This window comes from Taudactylus pleione, unplaced genomic scaffold (assembly GCF_031769625.1).
Source record: "Taudactylus pleione unplaced genomic scaffold, aTauple2 ptg000562l, whole genome shotgun sequence".
In the NCBI taxonomy this organism is placed as follows: domain Eukaryota; kingdom Metazoa; phylum Chordata; class Amphibia; order Anura; family Myobatrachidae; genus Taudactylus; species Taudactylus pleione.
The window spans coordinates 2,033,432-2,052,232 of NW_028284964.1; the positions used below are offsets into that span (position 1 = coordinate 2,033,432).

General features: G+C 42.8%; 1 protein-coding gene across 1 annotated transcript in view; it reads left to right on the forward strand.

Moving 5' to 3' along the window:
• Positions 1-18,801, forward strand: part of DCC (DCC netrin 1 receptor) — an 845,884-nt gene that overhangs the window by 762,219 nt on the left and 64,864 nt on the right. The window contains exons 20-22 of the mRNA XM_088453001.1: positions 63-257; positions 13,283-13,315; positions 16,924-16,989. Of these exons, the coding sequence (XP_088309127.1) occupies positions 63-257; positions 13,283-13,315; positions 16,924-16,989 (294 nt within the window). The remainder of the gene's footprint in view (positions 1-62; positions 258-13,282; positions 13,316-16,923; positions 16,990-18,801) is intronic.

An 18,801-nucleotide genomic window follows, 5' to 3' on the forward strand; every position in this document is an offset into this window, starting at 1 on the left:
ATGGCTGCTTAAAATGTTCTCCTAACGCTGCCTCACTATATATTTTTTTTGTTTGTGTTTAGCGTACATCCTGTTTTATACCTTGGACAAAAATCTCCAGATTGATGACTGGGTGATGGAAACTATCAGCGGCGATAGATTGACTCACGAGATCCTCGACCTCAACCTAGATACGGCTTATTATTTCAGAATTCAGGCGCGTAACGCGAAAGGATTGGGACCCCTTTCAGATCCAATCCCTTTCAGGACGCCAAAAGGTGAGAATTCATTTTATTCACCATTTTTGTTCTGCTTTTTTTGCTATTTAAAATTCGCCACAGGAGAGACGCAGCGAGCCGAGCTGTCATGGCAGATAAACTCTGTGAGCACGGAAGTGCGGCGTTACAGGTTTTAAAAATGTGCAACTTGTCCCCAAACTTCTCATGTGTATAATGTTGTTGTCCTATTTACATATTCAAAAATAGATAACACAAGGGATCGCACGTTGTACAGTGAAATGAATGGGTTGCATCTTGGGCATTTTGTGACACTGGCGCTGTGGGGCAACCCATAATGCAAACTACAGTCTACTCCATCTGTGTAACAGAGTGGAAAAAGTGCAGCACGATAGAACATTTGTGTGCAATCTTCATGAGCCATCATTTAGGCCAGAGTCACAGATATGCGATTTGCCAATATTTACACAGCTGGCCGATGGTTTTATTACACCGTACGTGCATAAGTCACACGGAGCATGTGCCCCGATGCCTCTACGACGCCGCTCGCAGAGAGGATTTAGACGCAGAGTGATTGACCGTTATGGGCCGTTTGTAGGTGGTAACGGAGGAATGGTTCGAAAAACGAGGGCGTGTCGCAATCATTTTATAGGCATGTCAGAGCCAGCGACTGCCTCTGTATGCGCAGTTTCACTGGTGTCGGCATCTGAGGTCCGTCGGCCATTCTAAGTAGCCACAGGTTTACACACAGTCACAGCCTGGTGGGCGTCTCAGTACATCTCTGGGCTACTGCGACATTTGCATATTTTCGTATAGCATCTGCATAAAATGTTGCAGTCGTGGCGGGATTAGAGTAGGTCTCTGACTCCGGCCCTGTGGGAAGTATTAGCGGTGTGTGTGTTCAATAACCTGTGTATTTTCATTGGTTCCGTACTATGAAGTGATAACTCTGCCTGTTACAAACAGTAGACATTTTTATTGCAATCCAGTGCAAGGTAACTAATAATAGGCCACGTTTCATGGCTATATGTTATGATATTTGATAGTAGCACAGTGGAATGGTGGCCAGTATTGCTGCTTCACAGTGATGGGTTTGATTTCAACCAGGAATTTTGTGTGTGGGGGGGGTTTGTATGCGTTTTTTCTATTAAAAGAGAGATTGGTAGGTAAATTGTCTTTGTGGTAGGGAAGTGGATTGTTAGCTCCACTGGTTCAGAACAGAGGAAAGGGATGGGTCTGGACAGAGTGGAGGGCGGGACTGGGCAGAGCTGGGGCAGGGACTGAGGTCTAATAGACTAGTAATAAATACATGTGTAGTGTTTGTATCATTGGAACTAACTTCTTATCGAGTACAGTGGGATTCAGTAAGGATCACTATTGCATACGCAGCTGCGAATTCGCAAGGAACGCAACTGCGAATGTATGCTAATGCCTGCCATAGCTCATCCAGCATAGAGACGCCCACTGCTGCTTTCTCGCATCTGTAACATTTCGCACTCCTGCGCATACATTGGTACCATCGAAAGACAACGGCCCATCACTCAACATTTACACCAGGTCTGACCAGCCACCGAAACTGCAAAGTCTATTTGCTCGTAGCGAGTACTCAGGCTGCATAGGCAGTCGCAGTGGCTAATTTATGCACGCCCATGCAACGTCGTTCCAACAGACAGACGCGCCTGCGTTTCTCCAGCCACTCCCCACGTCACCACCAACAATCGATCACAGCCTGTCAATCGCACTGCGATGGATTCCCCTGTGCGTGCGAAATCGCAGTGTGATTGCAGCGCGCGCGCAGTACGGCTTGTATGTCAAAGAATGGCAGAATCAGCTTGTGCTTTCCCTGGTGTGCAATTTTATTATGCATTAACCTTTGCGCAAGGAGGTGGAGATTAATCAGCGCTTGGTGAGAGATAAAATACCAACCATTCATCATCTAACTGCCATTTACCAGCTGTGTTTAAAAAATATGACAGTTAGGAGCTGATTGGTTGGTACTTTAACTCTCTTCACTTTATCTCTCTCCAAGCTTTGATAAATCTCCCCCTTTAGACTTTGTTCTTTTTATTTATCCCCAAGAATCTAAAAAAAAATCAGAGACCTATTACAAAAAACAAAAATTAAAGGATGAAAAGTATGATGCCTTGTAGCGATGTGACATAATTGTCTAGGTTCACTGTTGCTAACCCCAAGATGTAAATGTCTGATGCAATTTCCAATGCGGCACATAATCTTTTATTAGAGTCAATCATGGCTGGCGAGACTTGTCACCACATCTAAGCTGGTGAGACCGTGTGAAGTCTTCAGCATATATTTATATAATTTTTTTGTTTTACATTTATGCTAATTTCTGGGTGTTTTCTGCAAATTGCAAATTTAATACCCGAGAAAAAAATAAATGCTACAAAGTAAATTCTGAAATCCATACTGTGTGTTTGAGGTTCTAGAAGGAAAGAAAATGCCCCAAAGATCCTTTCCTTGAACTAACCACCCTCTGTGTTCATCTGTAGGGTACATTGTACATAAAGATCTGGCACACTTGAAAATGCCCTTTCATTTAACCCGTGGAGAGATTCAAATTATTAAAGTTTTAAATTATGCATTTAATTGAGTTTGCTGATGCATTGTAATTGCTGTAAGCAACGACCAGATGTTCTTTTTTTTTAATAAAGGTCCGCATGGTATATAAATGCTCTTCAAGTAGAGATTATATATAAGGAAACCTTGTGTCAGAGAACATATTGTTACATTGTTATGTATGATATGAAAAGGAAATGCAGAATTATTATTTTTTCATTACATGCAGTTTACTCCCTGCACTCACTTTTGGCCATACACCAAGTAACCTTAAGTCGTGCCTGTTAATGATATAAATGGCGTATAGTTTATTGTAATAAATGGCACACCGTGGCTAAGCATCGAAAACAAAATGTTTGTTGGCTTATAACAACGTCAGTAGCAAAAATTGTCAGTAAGGGAGAGATTCAGTTCTCCACGATGATTGGAGAATGCACTTTGCAACCAGCAGGGGCATAGCCAGAACTTTGTGGGCCCCATAGCAACATTTTGAGGGGACCCCTACCCAATACTTCTAGAGAGACAGACACTGCAGTGAGTTAATGTTATGCCCCATAGTAGTGCCTTAGGTAATGTTTTAGGTAATGTTATGCCCCATAGTAGTGTCTTCAGTTTACTTTATACCACATAGTAGTACCCCCATTTTACTCTATACCACATTGTAGCGCCTCCAGTTCATAATGTGCCACATTGCAGTACCCCCAGTTAATATTATACCACACTGTAGTGTCTCCAGGGCATACTAAGCTAAATTAGGGTGCTCCCAGTTCATACTGTGCAACATTACAGTGCTCCCAGTACATACTGTGCAACATTACAGTGCTCCCAGTACATACTGTGCAACATTACAGAGCTCCCAATTCATACTGTGCAACATTACAGTGCCCCCACCTCATTTTATACCACTTTACAGTGCCACCAGGTCATACTATGCAACATTACAGTTCATATTGTGCCACATTGCAGTACCCCCAGTTAATATTATACCACACTGTAGTGTCTCCAGGGCATACTAAGCTAAATTAGGGTGCTCCCAGTTCATACTGTGCAACATTACAGTGCTCCCAGTTCATACTGTGCAACATTACAGTGCTCCCAGTACATACTGTGCAACATTACAGAGCTCCCAATTCATACTGTGCAACATTACAGTGCCCCCACCTCATTTTATACCACTTTACAGTGCCGCCAGGTCATACTATGCAACATTACAGTTCATATTGTGCCACATTGCAGTGACCCAGTTCATATTATGGGTGAGATGTATCAAACCTTTGAGCAAAATAAAGTGGAGAAGTTGCCCATAGCAACCAATCAGCTTCTGTCATTTATCATTTAGCACAGTCTATACTGCTATTCTATTTGGAGATCATATCAGAGACCAAGACCACCACCTGTATACAGTGGTGCTTGAAAGTTTTTAAACCCTTCAGAATTTTCTGTATTTCTGCTGAAATTTGTCCTAAAACTATCTCAGATTTTCACACAAGTCTTAAGAGTAGATAAAGAGAACAAATCAAACAAATGAGACAAAAAAATGAGATATGCTAATTTTTTTATTGAGGGAAATGATCCAATATCTCATATTTGTGAGTGGCAAAAGTATGTGAATCTTTGCTTTCAGTATCTGGTATGACCCCCTTGTGCAGCAATAACTGCTTCTAAACTTTTCCGATAATTGCTGATTAGTCCTGAACGTCGGCCTGAAGGAATTTTACCCCATTCCTCCGTACAAAACAGCTTAAACTCTGTTATGTTGGAGGGGTTCCTCCCATAAACTGCGCGCTTCAGGTCCTTCCACAACATTTCGATTGGATTAAGGTCAGGACTTTGACTTGGCCATTCCAAAACTTTAAATTTATTTTCCTTTAACCATTCTTTGGTCGAATGACTTGGGTCGTTGTCTTGATGTCACTAGTGAGCACTAGATGTCACTAGTGAGCTTCCGGCTCTATTAGAGCCGGAAGCTCACTGGGGTTTGCGGCAGACGAGACCCTACCACAAGGGTCGCGTCGCAAGCCCAATGGTCACTACCATCACCAGGCCGCTCGCAAAAGCTGTGGGTGGTCACCCACAGCTTAGCATGCGGCCAGGAGGCCGGATTAAAAAAAAAAAAATAAGGCCGCCCTCATTCAGAGCGAGTGCTCGCTTTTTGTGAGCGGCTCTGAAATAGGTCCTATATTCCTCTGTGACATCATCACCACGTTACCTGCACAAGCCCCTTAAATTGTCACTGTCCTGCAGAAATAGGGATATTTGTGAGGAATGTCCGGAGGGAAGGTGACGGTATGAACCACCATGCCTCCAAACTTTGGAGAATTCAAATCACGATATTGTGCTTTAAGAGCTCATGGCCATGTTATACTAGATGTGGTCATGTTTGAATGTGCCACTTCGCCCTGTATTAACCACTGCATATTCTAGGGATGTAGGAAAGGTTCCTGGACTGCACACCCTGAATATATATAATGGGAGGTGCTACCTGATGAGACTAATTGCAGGCACAGAAACAGACAAATATCAGGTGTACAACTCCAAATTACTGATTATATATAAATGCAATAAAATTTTGCAATCAATAGAGGTTTTTAGCAGAATCATGGCCAAGGTGACGGGCCTACCCACCATATCCAGGTAACTTCTTAAGGGTAGGTCCCTAACATACTAGGGTTCAAATCCAGAGCGCAGGGGGCCATCGAATGGTGGAATGGTTTTAGCCATAGTGGACATTCAGCTCCCTCCTTCCGGGAGGGAGCTGAATGTCTGCGCTCAGCGGGGGGTGTGGCCAGAAAATGATGCAGCATTGGGGCGGAGCCGCGTGATCGTGTCTCCACCCCCTCTTCACAGTGCCGATAATATTGGCATTGTGAAGCAGGGGGCGGGGCCACGATGACGCGATTCAGTGTGAATCGCGTCACTGGCCCTCCACGCTGCTGGCGTTTCTATAAGTAGCGGGGGGGCAGGCGTCAGCCGGGAGGCTTGCCTGCATTCCCGGGGGGTCGGGAGCGGCACCTGATATTCGGGAGACTCCTGACCAAATCGGGAGGGTAGGCAAGCATGCTCTGACCCTGCAAATGCCGAGAACATGTGCCATATTCAATGCCACACACGAACTGGCGGCACGTGCATCGGGCACCCATTAGGGACACCTCTCTTAAGTATCCTGGATCAGTCCATAAGTCATCATTAACATGACAGTCCCCTTGAATCGGACATTTTACTCAGCTTTATATAGACCTGGGTACATGATAAAAGTGTTCTTTGGTGAGAAAATAGAGTACAAATAAATATTATTTTTAGTTGTCTTAAGACGAGACCTATTAAAGAAGCATTGCAAGACATGGGCCAAAAATCACTGGTGGGGGGTCTGCTCTCTCTGCTGAAAGATGGCCGTATACACAAACACCAATAGCGTTGTTCTTCCATGTTCGTTTTCCTCTGTGCTGGTAATGATCCTATGGATTTTGTTAGGATCGTATCGACCATTGTGGTAATTTTCTGCCCACACACTCAGGTCGATTTGCCTATATCAGCTGCAGTAGAGGTTCCCAGGCATTATAGACCAGGATCATCTGAGCAAACACAAAGACAGGAGGGGCTCTAGAACAGGAGATGTCACTGACTTCAACATACTTAACAGAAACTATATATATATATACAAAAATGTTTTTGTTTTTTTTAAAGAAAATACTATATTTTAATTCTGACTACAGTGTGGATTCTCTGATGTCGCGAGAAATAATATAATATATTCCCATTTATGGGCGTATTTATTAAGCAGTTAATTTTCAAAAACCTTGATATTTACAGAGTTTGCCTGCCATATTTAAAAGGGCAATAATACTTAATGCAACTCTGATTTTGCATTTACTATTGCTCTTTTAAATATGGCAGACAAAATCTGTACAAATCAAAGGTTTTTAAAAACCACTGCTTAGTAAATATGTCTCTTAATCCTGGATTTAATTCACGTAATTCTTATCAATTTTCCACGCTCATTACAATATATTATACTCCATCTGTATAGGTGCTGAGCTGTCATCCTTATGTTCAGTAATGTGGTGGTGGTGGACAGGTTGTGCTTCTGTTTGACCACACATTTACATTAAATTGACCTTAAATAATTTGATTTGGTGCTAGACCACCAACCTGAGGCCCCCCTGCAAGTGCCCCGAGGCACCCCAGGGTGCCAGGGCGCACAGTTTGGGAACCACTAGTGGTTTCCCTGTTTATATATGACACATACAACACATACAGTACAGGCAATATACCAATCAAGGATGTGTTGATTGTAACAGACCTAAATGCTCTATTATATAGGGATGGAAACGCAGTTAAATCTCAACATTAACATTGCTGCATAGGGATGTGCTTGACAGGAAATTATTTTATTGCATTTTAGATTTGATTTACCTATCACAACGTAGTTAAAGCAATTTGACGGCCAAACAAACCTTAGTTGTATTTCTAATTTTACAGCGCCACCTAATGACTGATACCTGTAATAAGCGTTGCCTCATTTCAGCATACTGTACTTTGATTTGTTATTTGAGTATTGGTAAATGTTTGTGGACATACCACTATTGTTGCAGTGCTCTTACTGCCATCCTAAGAGCTGGTTCACAGCCAAGCATATGCAATTCAAATCAGTAAAGTGAAAAGGGATAGGAATTAGGAAACACTTCACATCATTTATATAAAAATTAACAAAAAATAAAAAAGCAAAAAATCACTAAGAAATTGCTCCAAAACGGGGAGAAGGCTTATCGTAGAGATGCAGTAAGTAAAGGTACAGATCACTGAATGCATTTTTATGTATTTTATTTTGATATATTATTATGCATCTAATGTATAATAATGGGGGTGTGTTTAGGCAAATCCACTCAAGGATGGGATCGGTATGAAATACCGCCAGATGCATGTCAAATCCCGATGCCGGAAGACCGGCAACTGAAGATCCCGACAGGTAAGTATTTTAACTATAACTAACCAACTAACCTTACCCCCTCTAACCCTCCCTTAGGGGTGCCTAACCCTAACCTCCCCCCCAAGTGCCTAACCCTAACCCCCCCCTGTAAGTGCCTAAACCTAACCCCCCCCTTCCCCGCAGCCTAAAACTAAGTCTTGTGGAGGGGTGCCTAACCTCCCGCCGGGGGTGCCTAACCCCCCTTCCCCTAGCCTAACCCTCCCGGGGCGTGCCTAACCCTAAGCCTCCCCCGGGAGCCCCTAACCTAACCGTCCCCCCCCTACGGCTGTCCGCACCCGTCGCCCGGCTTACCTTCGTTCGGTAAGCCGGGTGTCGGGCTCCCGGCGTAGGTAAAATGACAGGCATCGGGATTTCGACGCCTGTCATTAGACCCCTGCCAGGATTAGACAGTCAGGAAGCTGGCGGTTGGCATTTTGACCATCGTCTTCCTGACTGCATCCCCTCAAGGATGGAGTCAACTAATCAGACCAAGGCCACATACCATGTTATTTATATGCTACAATATTTTAGGCTACAGTGCCCTGTCATACATCGGACTGTGCTGTAACGCCATAAGCTTCCCTGCGGTGGCCTATCCCTCTATATGCAGGAATTCACAGTGATCAGAGAGAGGGTATAACTGAAAAATTTGGGGCAATATGTTTATACGGATGCCTGGTATACAGTGCAGCTTAAGTTTATGTAGCGTTAGCTCAATGCCGGGGAAGGATCTGTGGGAAGACCGTATAGCCATACTAACATACTCTCCCGAAATGTCCGGAAGACTCCCAAATATTTCGGGCTGCTCCCAGAAGAGTGAACAAGTTTTCCACAAGCCCCTCTCTGGCGCCCGCAGCCTTCACTCGGGAAGTTGGCGGTCCGGTTGGCTTGATGAAGCGATGATACTGAATTGTATCATCGTGTCACCTGTACCCTGCTTTACAATGCCAGGAATCACGAATCTGTATCATAGGTCTGAGAACGCGATGGTGCAATCGCGGCGCCACGCCCCCAACATCCGCCGGAGGGGAAGACCAGCATGTTGGCAAGCATGTGTATAGCTGCTCACTGAGCATATATAGATTTATCAGTCTACAGTATATAAGGTATCTGCAGGTCCGGGGCTGATTTCCATCAGGTGACTGCAGTCTGCAGCAATTGTTTTGACAATGACATCATATATACATTATTATATTGCATAAGTACCATTTTGTACAGTTTTGCAAAGATTTCTTAGGGCGGTTTTCAATTGTTATAGTGCGCCCGATCTCCCGTCTAAAGTGCTGGGAGATCGCGGGGTGCTATTCAGTTGTTGACGATTTTCGCGCTGATTGCGCCCATAGTGGTCGGGTTTAGCTGCGTAAAACAGCTACCCCTGACCAAAGTGTTGGGGCGAGATCGCGAAAAGTTCCGTTTGGGTGCCCAAACAGGTCACTTTTTTGTCCATTTCAGCTCGCACCCCTCAGGGGCTGATCGCGCCCGACAGGAGCAACAATTGATTAACTCCTGTCGGGCGCGTAGGGGGGGCGATACAATTGAATAACGCCATAAAGACATAACAAAAACTAAATATAAAAACATAATATAGACACAAAAAAACATTACATGGAATACAATACATGCAGAAGTCAGTAGAACACATTTTATAAAATAACAGTGTAGTCATTGATTTCCAAAGAGAGGGTCTTTTTCTACCTCTTCCCCATTTTGAGATAAGCTTTACATGTGCATTATTGACTTTACACCCTGGGGCGTTGCTGAATTTGAACCATGTATCACTGTTAGTGGTAGAGATGATATCAAAGTGTATTTGTGTCCTTCATTACACAAACCTTTTATTCCAGTCACTCTTAGAAGCCATGATCCTTCAACCTCTATATCCCTGTGTACAATACAGAGAGCTTTAGGTTTAGCTGCCCTCTAATGTATATGATATTTCCTTTTTACTTTATGCACATATGGAGCACCAGGTTGAAAAATATTTGATGTTTTGATGTCAGGTCTGTGTGCAGAATCCTTATTTTTCTCTGTCGAGTGTAATGGTCTGTATTATATATACTGTCTATTTTGGATTTCTAGAGGGGGATTTACTTTCCATATGCTTAATTGCATAGTTTGGCCGACCCACAGAGCTGGAATAGTGAACACTTAACAAGCTACGGTATAGTCTGACCAGGTGCACCAATAGTGTTCTCAGTTCCACATAGCTCCTTATACTGCATGTTGTAGTTGCAGTTCTAGCAAAAATCATTTTATACAATACGAGCTATTGTGGTCATGATTTCAGCCGCTGGCCTGGAGTGGGTGTTTCTGGACAACTGGAACCCCTCCTGTGTTTGCCTATGCTATTGATGAAAGTACAGCATTGGTTGGTCCAATAAGGAGCACGGCCTTTGACTCTAGATAGTGATCTCAATACAGTGTAAGTTTCATATTGTTTCAAATATATTTGAATATTTCTTTAAACAAATATAGAAATGATTTGAATATGTTACCTATATACTTATGGTAACCTGTAGAAAACATACATGCATGTATACAGTGTTCCATGTTCACATGTTGCAAAAATATTCTATAATTTTTGTTTAATACTTTGTGCGGACGCTGTTAAAGTGGATTCTGTAGCTAATATTTTATTACAACTTAGCTCAATGTGGCAGCTCGTTTTCAGGCTGATTGGTAATATTTTCTGTACAAATTGACACATTGGGGTGACATGTCTGAAAAATGGCACACAGGAAATTGGGCTGTAATCCATGTCAGCCAAACTTTGTTTTGCTTTAACCTTGTACCACAATGGATCCCAAATTTTCTTGAATCACGGTGCCCTAGACAATCAGCATTTTTTTTCACGGCACCCCTGGGCCGAAAGTTTGTTATTGAGGAATTTAGCAAAAATGATTGAATTAGATAAAGTGTGCGTACCTGTCATCCTTAGAGTAGTTATGTGGTGGTGGGCAGGCTTGTTCTTCCGTTTGTTCACATATGTTATGATATGTTATGTCGCATTGAGCATAAATAATTTGACTTGGTTCTGGACCACCTACCCGTGGCACCCTTGCAAGTGCCTCGAGGCACCCCAGGGTGCCACGGCCTCAGTTTGGGAACCACTGTTTTAACCTATACTGGAACTTCACACAATCTACTTGTTTACTGTGCGATACATCACTCTTTCCCTGTGCACTAGTTATGGGAAAGGCAGTATACACAGACGCGCACACTACTTCCTACTTCCTGTTCCTCCCTGAAGCAGCTCCGCCTTTGTGGGCAGGCTCATGACACTGCAGAGATCAGTATGATCTGTGCAGGTTTCATTATATGTTAAAAAGAGAAGAAATATAAATAATATATATTTTTTTAAATACTTGAGGTCCCTGCATAAACATTAACCAGCCCTAAACCTCTGGGCCCAGTCTGGTATTGGAAAATAGAGGTAGGTGGGGCGGCATGGGGAACCCCCTATCTTCCAATAACCAGCACGAGGCTGAACCAGCCAGGGGGAGTGTAGGGTAGGAGTTCACTCCCCCTGCCATAATGTTAGCCAGCCTCAAACTTGTATGCCCAGGGCTGGAATCCCTCAGAAAGTTAGGCTCCCCCAAAATGGGATTCCCCCTCTCCGAGGGACAACCAGCCCTTGCTGAAAGTACCCCTGGCAGCAGTGGGTGGGGGATTAATGGTAATTAAAGAGTTGATATTGTTCCTTACAGGCGGCCTACAAGTCACAGCAAGCCTATTTTTTATATTTTCTTTACAGACGGACTACAGGCACCAGTGAGCCCTTAATATCCGGCCATGCTGGCAATTGTTCCACAAATAACATCATACTGGGGTAGGCATGCTGGGACTTGTAGGCTGCCTGTAAACAATATTATTAACTCTTATTACCATTAACCCTGCACCCACTTCCAAGGGTGTGTGGGATAGCAGTGCTGCTATGTTTCCTGGATGAGCTATAGGGGTCTATTTACTAAGCAGTGTTAGGAGACAGAGTGAAAAGTGATAAGGTGCCAGCCAATCAGCTCCCAACTGTCATTTTTCAAACACAGCCTGTGACATGGCAGTTAGGAGCTGATTGGCTGGTATCTTATGTCAGTTCACTTTATCTCCTAACAAAGCATAAGTAAGTATAGACCCCTTAGTCTTTTACACTGCTGTGTGTTTGGGCTGCAGTTCTGTTGGTTAGTTTAGCCTGCCAGTTTGCTGCAGCCTTTGGCCTACTTCATATTGGTGAAAAGAATATTATGAGCTGTGAGTTGGTCAACATTGTATGTATTTGGATACATTTATTAATAAAATAAGCTTTACATATATATATATATATATAATATATATATATATATATATATACACATACAACACATAGATCCGGCACTCGGTGTGACATTGGATACTTAGCTGGTTGCCCCCACATGAACAACTTTCTGTAGTAACAATTTGTTTGATTCTTGCAGTATATCATCTAGAATTTTTCCCTTAGTTTGATGTTTCCTGCTGTTCATTTTATAATATATTAGGGACATTTAAATATTTAAACAATTCTGATAATGATAGGATGAGCACATGCCTGGTATTGCTTTGATTATATGTATTATTTTACTGATTTTTAGTATCAGTATAGCACTGAATATGTTACGGTTACCTTTTACTGATATTTCTATATTTGTGCTGTATTTTGCTTTATACATATGTATGCAGAGACTGAGATATATACATGCCTTTAGCACATACGCAGTTCCAGTATATGGACGCAAGCAGATCTGCCCGTTATGTACATGTGTTGTTTGTTGTTATTTGTCTCCATGGTGATGGTACACATTAGATTTGACGCTATGACGTCATTAGAGCGCGCCGGCGGTCCCGCGTGTAGTCCCGCTCTGACCGGCCCGCGCATTGGCACTGGGTGATTGCTGTATTTGTATTTAAGGTGAGTGTGTCTGTTATTTTCATTGTCCTGATGAAAATGCTTTTTTAATGGCATTGAAACGTTGACATCTCAAGCCGAGTGAGCGTCTTATTTCAGCAGCGTGGAGTGCCACACCAAATGGGTTCTATATATATATATATATATATACATACATAGACACAACACTGCTTATATATATATATATATATATATATCTATGTATATATATATATGTGTGTGTGTGTATATATATATATGTGTGTGTGTGTGTGTGTAATTTAATCTTCTTTTTTCAATACGGAGTATTGTACTATACATTCTATGATGGTGTGGATTGGCCAGTTTCCTAGACAGAATATGACAGCCAAATATCACGGCCTAGCTTCTCGGCTAATTTTTGATTCTCTGTGATGGCATTTCAAAACGCTGCAAATAAATGCAATGATACGCGGACACTCGTTGACTAGAAAGATTGTAAAATGTATCGTCTCATCCCGTCTAACGCTCTTTAAGGCTGACTCCCGATATAATGCCTGCTAACGAAATTGCTGATTTGATATGTCAACCATCTCATAAAGAGCTGTCATAATGTAACGATAATGTCTCTCTTTCTCTTTGTAGTGGAGCACCCTGACAAAATGGCTAATGACCAAGGTACAGTGCCCTCATTCTGTCAACTTTTCTTCATAAAATCAATGTTGCGCTCCGGGAGTAATGTCAGTAGTCACAGCGCGTTTTGCTTTTCACCTGGGCTGCACACCTGATGAGGCAGACACCAACGTGCTAATTAATCTCGTTAATGAAGTTCTGCAAGGCTGGGGCCGCTGTTGCCTTTGATGGGTGTGATGTAAATTTTCTTGAGAGGAAATTGTTTTGTCTCTTTTTCTGAAGGACCAATTAAAATGTCAAGCTTCTTTGTATGAAATAAATTTTTGTCTCACTCCCCGTGCTTCTGAATAATTCACATTAAGTATAATTAAGCTCAGCATAATTTCCAGGCTGCTGTTGCTACTTTCCATTGGCTATAGAATAAATTTGCAGATTTTCATTTGGAATCATTGTAAATCATTCTTCTCTCCTAGACACTGTTTGTGAATTTAAGGCAAACACAGGTTTATAGTTAACTTTTTGTTTCGGAGAATTATTGTTTATCTTTTTTTTTTTTTTTTTTTATGTAATATCAATGTCTGGTTTAAATTGGTTGAACAGTGTTTGAAGAGGACCTGTCATCTTTAGTTAACAGAAAACTTTGTATGATGAAGGGGAGACAAAGGCTGGCAAAGTGGTTAGCATTGAGTTTCATTCTGTACCTTCTGACTGAACCGTTCTGGAATTCTCTCGCTATGTACTGGATAGGCGGCTGTGTGTCCAAGTTAGGAGGACAGCATTTCCCAGTTTGGAGTTTGCACGTTCTTCCTGTGTTTGCATTGTGTTTACTCAATCAAAGACATATTGTACAGGGTGTTTCACTCGCTATTGGCCCCAAAGTTTTCCTTATAACTTTGAAAGTAAGTGACGTCATTTAGTGAAATGTGACACAGTACCTTGGTCTATGAGAAACATGAAGTCATAACAAGTGTTGAAAGTCTTCGCCATTAGCATCCAGGCCAACTGTTCACTCATGTGCGAAGTGAAGGCCAGCTGTTCACCACCCTAGTCAGCAGGGCAAAATTCAAATAGGGGAAACACACCAACTGCCAGTGAGGATGCCAGTGAGGATGCCAGTGAAGATGGCAGTTGATGTGCGTCTTTTATTTTAATTTCAGTCCGGACCGTCAATCACAGTACTTTATAAGTTATAATAAAAACTTTGGGGCCAATAGCGAGTGAAACGCCCTGTATATGGGTAGGTTAATTGGCTTTTGTCAAATTGACCCTTGTTTTTTAGATTTTAAGCTCAACTGGGGCAGGCAAATAGATGCCTGGATAATAATAAATAATTATTATTTATATAGCACCTTTATCCCAATTTGCAGAGCATGAGGCAGCCATCTTGGTCGCTCTCAGTCGTTATTCTGTATCATTCAAAGCTGTCTCTGCAATAATGGAGTTTATAGTCTAAATCCCCCAACATACACACATACACACACACTGTACACACACACACACTGTACACACACACTGTACACACACACACACACATGAAATCTACACAAACTCCTCATGAATAGGGCCTTAGTGGGAATCTGACCCAGGGCTGCAGTGCTTTGAGACAGCAATGCTAACCTCTGTGCTACCATGCTGTCCTAATGTGCAATCTTTATCATAATATATTGATGCTATACAGAGATGTAAGTAGAAGTTTGAGGGACCATAGTAATATACAGTATGTAAGGGGCATACAACGTTTCCTCCTTATCCCCTGCCCATCCTTGAATTACGTTAACAGCGGCCACTCCACTTACTTGAGCTGCATTTGAGTGGCTTCACATGCCTGAGCAGGCAGAGGCGAGCAGGGCCCAGGACGAGGGGTGGCAGCTACACAGGGCCAGGGGGTTGGGTAGGGGGGCTTTGTGGGCTCCCTAAGCTGCCTGGGCTGGAGCAGCTACTACCCCTGCAGCTCTGTTAGTTACACCAATGGCACTAACACAAGTTAGGGGATATTCATTTGCTATGTAGTTAGCTGCATTTTTTCTGAAATGTCAAAAATACTTTTATACACATGTATGTTTGTTACATCTATTTCTGTCCTCTCATTTTGTGCAGCCCTTCCCCAATGCTAGTGGCAATCTATGCAAATGAGAGTCAGGGGAGATGTTAGCCAGGCATCCCAGTAATTTAAAGAGAAAGGTGGCCTCTGCTGTTGTAGTAGGGGAAGCAACGTAAATATGTAAATATATATATATACTGTATATATATATATATATACATACATATATATATATATATATAGATATACTGTGTGTATGAAATGTATATATATATTACAAAAAAATGTAAGCAAATCCTTAGTTGCTTTTTGAAAAGTGCAAATGTGATTTTACATGGAAATGACAATCTTATAAAGTAGCCATCAGTGCCCAGCGTGACTTTCAAATTCTGCTCCTTCCGTGCCCTCCCATGCCGCTTTGCGGAAAGATCAGGATGTACGTGCTGCGGAATTTGACACAAATACGAGTGGATACTTTAAAAGGTTTTGTGCCAACCATTACTTAAGTATGACTCCCAACCAATCGTGCCTTACCAGTGATTCCCACAGTCTCCTATATCTGTAATGGGACATGACAGTGGTCTTACTTCACCTGACAAGTAAACCCAGGCTCAGGCACATAAAGTGGATGAGATGGGCTGTCACAATTTCACATGATAAAAGACAATATTCATGTAGCCAAGGAAATGTCAAACGCAAGCCGTCAAACGAGGTTGGCCGGATGAGATGTAAAATGTATCTGTGTTCCGTCTGTCATAGGCTACATGATCTCTCTGGTCTGTCAAACGAGAGCCTGTCTGTCATATAGATGGGGAAGGGGGGTGGGGGGTAAAGGCAATTCCTGCCGGTGAATCTAATTAACATAGACGGATATATATATATACTTTTTTCTCCAGCAACCTCTGTTCTATGGATTGGCAATTTCCAGATCAAACGGCCAGGCACTGACATGTTACGTACTTACGATGAACATTTTCTCAAGGCTCCACATCTATCCTGCCACGGTCATTAAACACCATACCAGAATATGAATGAATTCTGTGTAAGAATGTGCAGCAGGAATTCTAGATTTATCCAGCAGAGCTGATACTGTAACACCACTTGTCCTTTGTCTGTGCAGGCTCCTAATGGCTGGTGTCACATGAGCTGCTTTTATTCAGCAGGGGAATAAAGTTCTTTCATATTTCAGAGTCATTTTCCCACTATCAGAAAAAATTCACTGCTTGTAAAAACGCAAAGTAATAACTAAACAGTTTGTGAGCTGTTTAATTGTCAGTGTGCAGGTACAGGGGAAAAAAATTACAGTATATACACTGCTTTGAAGTACTCGTTTGCTTCAGTTACTTTCCTGCTGGCCCGAAACCCAAAACTTGGCAGAATAGGAAATCTGCTCATGTGACTCCACCCTTCTATCCTAATAAGGAAATATAGCCCTGCATATAGCTTTACGTAGTAATCTATAAATATTGCTTTTTCTCACTTGCAGCTGCTAAGAAAAGAGCAATCTTGCTTTTTCATCAAACACGGTGTTGTGCATGGGTGTAAACTATAAGACTGTTATTAATGGGTGGACAGACTAACATGACAGCGGAATTGTTTTCTCATCTAACAGGTCGCCATGGAGATGGAGCTTATTGGCCGGTGGACACAAATTTGATTGACAGGAGTAGTCTTAATGGTACGTAGCGGAAATGTATTGTTACACTATACAGCAACTGTTCCTGTTTTCCTGTTTTGATTACACAGTGAATAATACTGTCATTTTGTTGTCAGTTCATTGGTCCAGCTGACAAATTGCCTGCTTCTTCTGTGTGTACATGACAGGGACACTTGAAATGTCAGCAGACTTAAACCTGCGAGCAGGGCCCTCCGACCTCGTTGTCTGTCTGTTACTAGTCTACCCAGTCTTAATTTTTCTTTTGTTCCCAGTTGTAAAGGGCAACGGACTGTGCTGGAGCTATACATAAATAATAAATAAATAAAATAAGCCATTGTCTCTTTATGACGGGATGAAATGAGTGACCGTTTTAGCATTTTGTCATTTAACTGATTGACAGGAGCTAATACTGTATATTACAATATTTCCTGGCAAGAAAGTATTTCTTGTTTTAGATTGCACCCTATAGAGGGGCGGGCAGAGTTGGCAGCAGAAATCACGGGGGCCCAGTACACCCAATTTTTTAGGGGCCCCCTCACCCCCACGTCCCTGGCAGGTACTGGTCAGCAGCTTGAGAGTCTGCCTTACCTATATGTGGTTTCTCTGCAATGGGGAACTTGTTCCTCTCTGGGCAGATGGTGACTTCAGTTGGTATTCACTATTCATATAGGAGATCACATGGTCCGGAAGAAGCCTGTTTGCATAGATATATAACCAAAGTCATTGTCATATAGCAGAGATTCAACCAGATGATACATAGTAACAGAAGTTTTAGTGCAGGGCAAAATGTGAACAAAAAGTTCTCTTCAGCCTCATCTCGCTTTGTCTCTCTCCAGCCCCCTTGTGTGTCTTCTTCCCTAGCAGCATCGTGTCTCTCCATCCCCAGACCCTTTCTGTCTCTCCGGGCAACCAGAGTCGTTCTCAAGACCCCAGTGTCCCTCCAGAACCCACAGTGTCACTCCAGAACCCAGAGTCTCTCCAGGCCCAGCCCACAGTGTCCCTCCTGGCCACAGTCCCTCCATCCCCAGCTCACAGTATGCTTCCAGCTCTAGCCCACAGTGTCCTTCCAGCTCCAGCCCATAGTCTTTCCAGCCCACAGTGTCCCTCCAGTCCCAGCCCACAGTGTCTCTCCAACCCCAGCCCACAGTGGCTCTCAAGCCTCCACACTTATCTTCTATGTTTTCTTGCTGCTCGCTGCAGCTCCTCTGGTCTATCTTGCAGTGGAGCTGCGTGATGTCATGCACACTGTGCCTTAATAAACAAAATCTTTATTGTACCAGCTGCCGCCAGTGCAACAAAGCACTGATTCCATCCATACATGCCTGTTCCCTGCTGATCACTGCAGCGGCACAGGCAGATGTTAGAGTGAGGTTTATCAGTGAGCTCCTCCATGGCCCCCTAGAATTTGGGGCCCGGTACAGATGTGCCCATAGTCGCCAGGGCTGGGTGCGGGCAAAAGACAAGCAACATTTCCTTACTGTAATGGCTAGAAATCTGTGTAGCTGCAGATTGAACTTTGCGTTGAATTGAATCCACACCTTGGAGTCTCTAGAACAGGGGTTCTCAAACTCGGTCCTCAGTGCATGTTTTCCAGGTCTCCTCACAGAAACACAAGTGAAATAATTAGCTCCACCTGTGGATCTTTTATAATGTGTCAGCGAGTAAAGAATATACCTGAGCACCTGCTGGGTGACCTGGAAAACGTGAACTGTGTGGGGTCCTGAGGACCTAGTTTGAGAACCACTGCTCTAGAACAATACATTTGTTATAAGCGGTAAAACTGATATTTGATTGGCTGAAAGTGATTGTCGTGCAGTGAATTTGGGCTGCCTT